Consider the following 8870-nt stretch of genomic DNA (forward strand, 5'->3'; position numbering starts at 1 on the left):
TTGATTCAAAATCATTCTTTTCATAAATGTACATTAAACATAAAAATATTTTCTGAATGGCACAGTACAATGACTGTCCATGGAAATTTGAACCTATTTAGAACGTGCAAGCTAATAAGCTAATAAGAAGTGTTGTTATTGAAAACTAAAAGCAAAAATATTTAAAAGAAAAACTTTTTTATGTCTTGCACACAAGAAGACACAAAGAAGTGTTGTTATTGTAAACTAAAACTAAAACTATTAAAAATTATTTTTGTTAAATGAAATAAACCTGAAATAAGGTATAAATATTAGATGAAAAAATGTAACTTTAAAAACTAAGAAAATTAGAAATGTTGCCTTGGCAACTAATTGAAATAAACTAAGTTTAAGTACTAAAATTACTAAAACTAAAACAAAAATAAAACTGAGAAAAGCACACAAGAAACTGATTAAAACTTAAAATAAAATTAAAATGAAAACTGAATGTAAAATGATAAAAACTAATAAAATCATAAAAATAAAGGCTAATTAAAAATAACTACAAGGATACTATAATAGTATATAAAAATACTAAAATATCAGTGAAGAGAAGTGATGAAAACAAGCATATGCTGACACAGCTACTATAAGTAGGCAAACATTTATTAGATGCTTTTATCCAAAGCAACGCACAATTCACTTGTCAGGTTAAGTGGCTTTCTTTAAGGACACAATAGTGGTAACTAATGGGTCACCCCTCTTGGGGTTTGAAGCTACAACCTAGCCAGACCATTGTTTTAAACTGCTGAATTAAAGCACACCCTCATGATCATTAAGAACAAACAGCAGCTTTGCGTGCCGCGTCCACGCCTTTAAGTCATAAATTATGCCTCTTTAGTCATTAGGCTGAAGAAGCATGAATGCAGAATTATTCCTCAGCAAGAAATGGATTTGCATAGAAGTTGAGGAGGAAGCTTTTATCATGTCGTGCAAGATTCAGATCAACATTTGACGGCAGCGGTGCTGGAACCCAGGGCGATTTTGTGTGTGTGTGTGTGTATGCTTGAGTGTTTTGCTTATTCATGCATGCATGTGACATTTCATGAGAAGCCGGTTTACATCAGTGCCTGTCTGTGGCCAAACAGCATTTCCTGTCTGCGGGTTGGCAATTCAATATCACATTTTCACAAGCCCAATAACCTCCTTTGCGATTTTGGAAAGACAAGGTCATAAAAGGTGACATCTAAAGTTTGAGAGCGAGAGCTAATGGATGTCATGATGTGTCGTAAGCAGTTGCTGATCCCTGTCATTTATGACACTCCCTCTTGTGCGCCGTGCGGGACAGAGTGTGTCTGTTTGTGTTTGCTTAACCCTGTACTGCATAGTGTCACCCTCAGGCAATATAAAATCTTTTTGAAAGCAGTTGTTTACTAGATGTTTTAATCCAAAGTGACACACTCATTACATGGACAGTCTTTCTGAGGCGATCTGGGGTTTAGTGTCATGTACAAGAACTCAATGGTGATTGCTAATGACTTGCTCTTTTTTTCTATTTTTGCTTGTGATAATATACAAGGACGTGTACTACAAAGACAGACAAATAGACTGAATAAGTGAACTTCTATAAACCCACAAATTGTTTTTACATGATGCAAGTTCAAAAAGCTTTTAACTTTTTTTTTGTTTGATCAAACTTGTTTATCAGTTTTTGATCAAACTGACAATGTTATACAGAATAATTTCTAATCAAAATAGCATCAAAATAAGTTGTATATACTAATTGACCCTTCGCAGGGAGCTTGACTGACAGGCAAGCTGACCAATCATAACACCGCATCTGCATTTTGTCTGACAAACAAATCAGACAGGAGAGTAGATTAATTTTGGTGGACTTAAACTGGAAAAAATGGTGTGGATTGATGTCTTTCTGAGGTTTAAATAAAATACCTTCTGATGTTCATTCATGTTTATTTCATGCTTTAAGTAAATATGAAAAGACGATCAGTTCATGTGTTGCTTGAACTGAGGCAATACAGTGATCTGTCACGACACGTTAAAGAGCCACAAAACAGTATTTATTGTTTGAATTTCTTTTTAAAAAATCACAAAATTTGAAAGCTAAGACTTTGTTTCATAACTAAAGTAACCTGCTGGCATGTTGCCAGTTTCCTCTTTGCTTCAAGATGTATTTTTCACTGCGTGAGAACATGATAGTATGAGAGAGACATGGCTTGTCGGACATAGCAACCGTAAACAAGGGGACGGGTCTTTGCGAAGGGTCAATTGAAATGGAAGAAGCTTTACAGAAGACACTAACCTTAGTGTCAGGGTAAGAACTAATCACCCTAATAGTGACTTGAACATACAACTTACAAAAAAATGTAAGCAAAAACACTACATAGAACCAAAACAACTTTTAATTATAAATAACAAATATTTATGTCATCATAACAACTCATGCTTTAACCAAAAACACAAATTATTCAAGTGCATCATCAGCCTGTTTATTTGGACCCTCATCACCAAACTTGACATTGTAGGTTTTGGTGTTTAATATTTCAACTATTAAGTTGCTCATACTAAATTGCCTCAAAATTGACTGCAGTCTAGACAATTTTAAGCAGGGGAAAGTATTATTTTTATTATATGAGCATGATGGGATTATCCATGCTAAGGGTTGTGATGGACCGGTAAAGGTTCCAAGCTTATTTTTAGTCCCAATTCATCCCTGAACTGTTTTGACCACACAATGAGATATACTTGACTTTTTGAAGAATAATGAAATTGTGCAAATGTACATGAATACTAAAGGCGTATGGCAGGTGCATACAGTTTCTCTGGCTTTGTAAAAATGGAAAAGGATGGAGCTAGAATGTTTGAGTGTTATGAGTGTCATTTAACTATGGCCGTTTTTTTTAATGTTTTTTTTTGTAAAGTGCATGCAAGCATGTTTGTGTATATTTAGGTGAAGTACACTTACTGTATTGTTTGAATAAAAGTGACTGCTGAATGAAAAATTGTAATGTAAATATGAAGGTGTGTTACAAAATTAATGAGTACTGAATAGTACAGTGTAAACATCATGTTGCATACAAAAACGTGTATTAACCTCCTCCATAAAGTATTTACTTCAATTTACAGCACACAGGGAGCATTCAAAGGGGTCGAGGGATTTTCTCAGAGCTACAACAGTAATTGAGCTAAGGCAGATTGCAATAACTTACCGAATCTGAAGATTGAAGAATGAAGACTGAAGATTGAATCTGCGATTGCTATTGCACAATCCCATGCATTTTAGAAGCGTGCATGTACGCTCGTCTTTGTGTGTACATTCATTGATTTACATGCAAAGTGTTTCTTTAAGCAAGTATATGTGTGCATGTGTGAATGTTTACCAGTCTCAGGGGCCTTTAAGTGTGCTGCATAAATGTTTTTAAATAAGGGTTCTGTATGAGTGTGGGTAAGTGTTCGTGCGTGTGTTTGAGAGATGAAAGCGAGAGCAAAGGTAAATTAGAAGGGCTTGCAGTATCATCATTTTCCCACAGGGTAGTTTCATCTGCTGAGGGAACCACTTAGTTCTCTCACTTCACTCTGTGCTATACGGTTTAATTTGAAGTTTAAAAATTACTTGTTACAATATTTACTTTCATTATGATTTATTTTTTATTTTTTTTGCACTGGCAGAATAGTTGTCTGTACATTGCATTTAACACACCAAATTCCTTTTATCTGTGCAAAATCTGCTATAATTGTAGACTTTTGTTGTGTTCAGTCAGAGATCCATGATCTGATTTGACTGAATATTACGTAATGCATGTGATAAACCAAAGTGCAAGGTGATAGTGTACAAACAAAGGAAAAGCAGCACACAGTTGCGTTATGCTATTACAGGACTCAAAGTAACTGATATCTGTGTATTGATTCATGATTTATGAACATCACCATGAGTATTTTTTTAATACTCATCACCATTAGTATTTTTTATTTTTTTTGGTGCAGAATACCTTTATTTTTATATTTAGGATGTAGCAAATTCAGTGTGTGTGTTTGTGTGTTAGCTGCTTTTTGATATCTTTGACAGGTTTGTCAAGTTGCTGTGTAAAGCAAGAGCGCTGTAAGGCAAGGTGAAGGGAACTCAAGCTCAGAGTCACTCAGCACAGATACGGTGCTTCGACTGGTTCACGGCTGGAAAATCAAACCTGAACATTGTTCTCAAAGGTTTCAAAACCAGTTCCCACACACTTTATTGTGCTGTATTTTTTGTGCTTTGCAATCTTTCACCACTTTTCAATGACAAGCTCCCCCCCCCCTCAACAAGTAAAGGTATAATGCACCTAAATGCTACATAGATATATTATTTACAGTACCATTCAAAATTTGTTTTATTTGTAAAATTTGCTTTTAATGTTTTTGAAAGAAATCTCATATGCTCACCAAGGCTAAATTTATTTTCTTAAAACTACATTAAAACAGTAATATTGTGAAATATTATTACAATTTACAATAAAAGATTTCTATTTTAGTGTTAAATTTAATTTATTCCTGTGATGGCAAAGTTGAATTTTTTAGCAGCTATTACTTATTGATTTTTTTTTTAAATAAATGTATTATCAATGTTGAAAACAGTTATACTGCTTAATATTGTGTAAACTGTTATTCATTGGAATACAAATCAATAATATTCAAAAGAACACCATTTATTTGAAATAGAAATCTTTTGTAATATAATGTTTTATAATATTATTTGTAATATAAATGTATTTACTGTGACTTTTAAACAATTAAATGTTGTCTTGTTGAATAAAATAGTATACCATGGGTGTTTTAAATTTAGAGTTGATATCCTTTATGTAAATTATGGTATTTTATGTAAATTTATGTGGCGGTTTGGTGCTGTCACTCTAATTAAGATTGGTTATTAATTTAACAACCCTATTTGTTTCAGTGCCTTAAAATATGCCTCTGAATTAAGTTATATAATTAGATTAATATGAATTTAAATAGATATTGCCCCCTTGAGTAACTTTCAAATGAGTTAGCCTCTTCTATGCTATACAGTATATGTTAGTAGAGAGCAGTGTAACTAACTTGACTGTGAGTGAACTACTACATTAAATCACAAGTAGCTTGTTGCAAAGTAGCCTGAAATTGACCATGACATATTTATTTTCCTCACAAATAATATTCTATATTCCAAAAGGGGTTACAACTCCCATTACATTTCTGCAGCAGTTTTCAACCAGACTCCCTCCCTGCAACCCTTCTGGATAATGCATTCGACAAATTGACGACAAGATCGCTCTCAACTTGGCCAAGTGTTTATGTTATCAACCACCTCAGTCCACCATCTGCTGGGACACCAGCCACACATCCCCCATAATTCCCTGTGCAGATGTGGCCATAAGGAGCAAGCTCATCCCAATCTCTCCATGTAATCCCTCTGCAGCCCATTCATACCAGAGAGAGGTTGCACAATGACCAATAGACTTGGCTTTCATCAGTTTGGTTCTTTTCTTTTATTCAGGTCAATGGTGAAGCATGTTCTCACACAGTACAATCACACTGCATGGAACGTCTTATTATGGCAGGAGGATTAAATCGCACATCGTCAAATCAAGTGAAAACAAGCACAGATAACAATAATACATTCGAACCAGGTCTCGTTAATACTTTCCCCTTTTGCCAGTAACCTTTATCTTAATCGGAATTCCTGCTGCGTTTTACTTGCTGATCATTTGTTGAAGAAAATATATGGTTTCAGAGTCATGCACATTTCCTGGCAGAGTAATAACCCCAAAGTCATGAATGACATTTAATGTTTGAAAGATAAGAGGTGAACACAGATTGAAACTGATTACTGACTGACCGCACGCTGTCACCGTTCACTTTGAAAAAGCTAAATATCTCTGCGGAATCTGCATGAAGTGCTTTTTTTAAGTTTGTACTTTATCTTGCTGTGCTGGAAGCTCTTCGCTCATTAAAGCTCTGTTGACGTTAAATTTAAATTAGGATGCTCTCAGAATCTTATTTGGTTCGATATGACAAAATGATTTGGTATATCAGATACTTACTGTCAAAGCATTAACATTTGGCACTTTGATTAAATATATGGATTTTTTCATATTTCATGTGAATGTTCAAGTGTAAGGCAGAAGTTCTGAATTGAAAATGACTAAAATATGTGATGCATACTTATTTATACAACATATATACAACAGAGTCACAAAATTGTACAAAATGTCTTCAATAAATAGTCATGGATCATAAACAGTCCATAAACAAATCGATTTAAAATTTACTTCATTTAATTTTGAATATAAATTGTGAGTTAAATATTTCTTATTAATAATAATAATAGTGTTCTGAAATGGATCACAACATCAGAAATAAACAACCAAGGCTCGCTGGAAATATGTAACTGCCTACATTTCTACATACTGCATAAACTCATCTATACATAACACAATTCACTGCAGTTTCCAGGTGAAATGAACACTAGAGACAGTAAAACAATAACTTTCTTTTCTTTTCACACAAATTATGATTATGGGGCAGATTATTGATGAATAAAAGGCTTGTTTTTAAACGGTTCCTTCTACAATACTATGCAATGGCCTCAAAACACTTTTATCATACGGCATGATTTGCAAACTAATATGTTTTAACATTTGCATCACATAATTTGCTCCATTTGAATAGCTTTTCTGACATAGTAAACTTGCTCGGTAGCTCACCTGGTACAGCATTGCATTTGCGATGCAGAGTATTCGGGTACAAGTCCTGTAAAACACAAGTCATGACACTCCACAAAAGAGCTCAAAGCTTTGAAGCTAAAATGGCATGGTTGCTTCAGCAAATGTGTTTTTCTCACATTTGCCTTTCTTAACATTATCGGTAGGGTTTAGCGTAGGTGGTACATTCATTTCAAATGCAATGGAGCATTTTTGCGCCACTCACCCGACATTTCATTTCTAAATTGCCATGTTACAAACAATGTAATAAAGCATTAGCTCATTCATGTTCAGCTGTTTCAGAGAAAATTAAACTTGCTAGACAGAATATTTTATTTTGAAACTGCTGTAAGACATGCTACAAGCAATGCAATATCATTTTGCAATTATTTCGTACCCACAGGAATGTCATTTTCATGGTGCTGTACTGTTTAATAAACCTGCATCTCCAATGGAGAAAAAAATGAAATGGTTATAGCGCTGCTTGTAGACGTGTCACCTGAACAATTCAGTAAAATGTACCCAAAGCAACATGTTTTAAGTTTTTCCAGAAATTTAGGCACTCACAAATTTCCAATGAGCCAAGGTTGAAAATAAAACAAGCACCCTGAGTTGTACATAATGGTTTTGTAACATTAAAAAAGTCAAGTGTTCACAGTTCAAAACATATAAATTTGCTTCATGCATCCATGACGTTTCCTTCTGAACAGTGATTGGCTGAAAACAAAAGTCACTCATTGTTATTGATGGCTGGTGAGGGTTTGCTCCTCATCCCATCTGTGGCAGCCCTGGAGGTCTCAGTCACAAACCTCCGAGGAATCCACACCGATGTCATGATCCGCACATACTCCTTTCGGAAGTTCTGATTGAGGAGTCCATAAATGATGGCGTTGAGGCAACTGTTGAAATAGGCCATAAAGTAGCTGACCACAAAGAGCCACTCTGGAATATGTGGAGCCATGAGCTCTGGATCGATGGCCACCACGAGACCGATTAGATTGAGTGGAGCCCAGCAGATTGCAAATAAAACGAACACCACGAACATGGTGACGAAGTTGCGCAGGTCGCTGGGTCTCACCCTTGAGCGTTCCTCGCTCTTCACCTTCCTCCTCACCTGTATCACCAGAACCCAAATCCTCAGGTAGCAGAAGGTCACCACCGCGATGGGCACCAGAAAGTGAACCACCACCACCACCACAGTGTACGAGCTGCTGGCAGTCTGTGTGAAGGTGCAGGAGTAAACGCGAGGGTCATAACTCAGCGAACCCACGGAGAAGTTGGGAAGAATGGCGAGCACAGTGAGCGCCCAGATCAAGGCCACTAACAGCAGCGTGTTACGGAAGCTGTAGAGACGTCCGTAGGCAAAACTGTGACAGATGTAGCAGTAACGGTTGATGGCGATGCCAGTGATGTTGAAAACCGAGCCGATCACACTCAGGCCCATTAGGAATCCGCTGACTTTACACTGGGTTTGCCCCAGAGACCAGCCGTCATGGAAGATCGCGTACAAGACCAGCGGGTAGGGATAGAAAGCCACCACCAGGTCAGCGAAGGCCAAACTGACAACAAACACGTTGCCTGTGCGAAACAGAGCGAGAGAAAGAGAGCTTGTTAATAATCTCATTTCTACTAGCACAGATTGATGTTGATGCGACAGCACAGTTTGTTATGCCTACTGTGACAAAATCGAAAAATGTACTACTTACACCTGCTCCTGGTGCCCCTCTGTTCTGTAAAGTTTATTTCCAACCTATTTCAGCTCACCTGGCCTGTGATTTTTCAAGTGATCCTGAAGAGCTTGCTTAGCTGGTTCAGGTGTGTTTGATTAGGGTTGGAGCTAAACTTTGCAGGACAGTGGATCTCAGAAGCAAAGTTGAAGACCTAGGTTGTATTATGTGAATAAAATTAATTAAAAAAAAAGTTGATGTTGTTGTTTTTACATTTACAATTTGACACTGTGGCCATATCAAAAGTTTGTATTATTCCGTGAACAAATCAATCAATAAATAAATTATATATATTTTACAAATTTGTAGATATGACTAAACTAACATCTGATTACCATTATGAATTACTGTGTTTTGGTGTATACTTCTGCGTTTACACTACACTACCATTCACAAGCTTGTGGTAATTTATATATATATATATATATATATATATATATATATATATATA

General features: G+C 35.8%; 1 protein-coding gene across 1 annotated transcript in view; it reads right to left on the reverse strand.

Annotated features, from left to right (window-relative positions):
• Positions 1–6350: 6350 nt before the first annotated feature.
• The window catches only part of mtnr1bb (melatonin receptor 1Bb), a 27403-nt gene continuing 24883 nt past the window's right edge, over positions 6351–8870 (reverse strand). The window contains exon 3 of the mRNA XM_016493438.1: positions 6351–8270. Coding sequence (XP_016348924.1) covers positions 7423–8270 — 848 coding nt within the window. The 3' untranslated portion in view covers positions 6351–7422. The remainder of the gene's footprint in view (positions 8271–8870) is intronic.

Source organism: Sinocyclocheilus anshuiensis, unplaced genomic scaffold (assembly GCF_001515605.1).
Source record: "Sinocyclocheilus anshuiensis isolate Anshui unplaced genomic scaffold, SAMN03320099.WGS_v1.1 scaffold694, whole genome shotgun sequence".
Lineage (NCBI taxonomy): Eukaryota > Metazoa > Chordata > Actinopteri > Cypriniformes > Cyprinidae > Sinocyclocheilus > Sinocyclocheilus anshuiensis.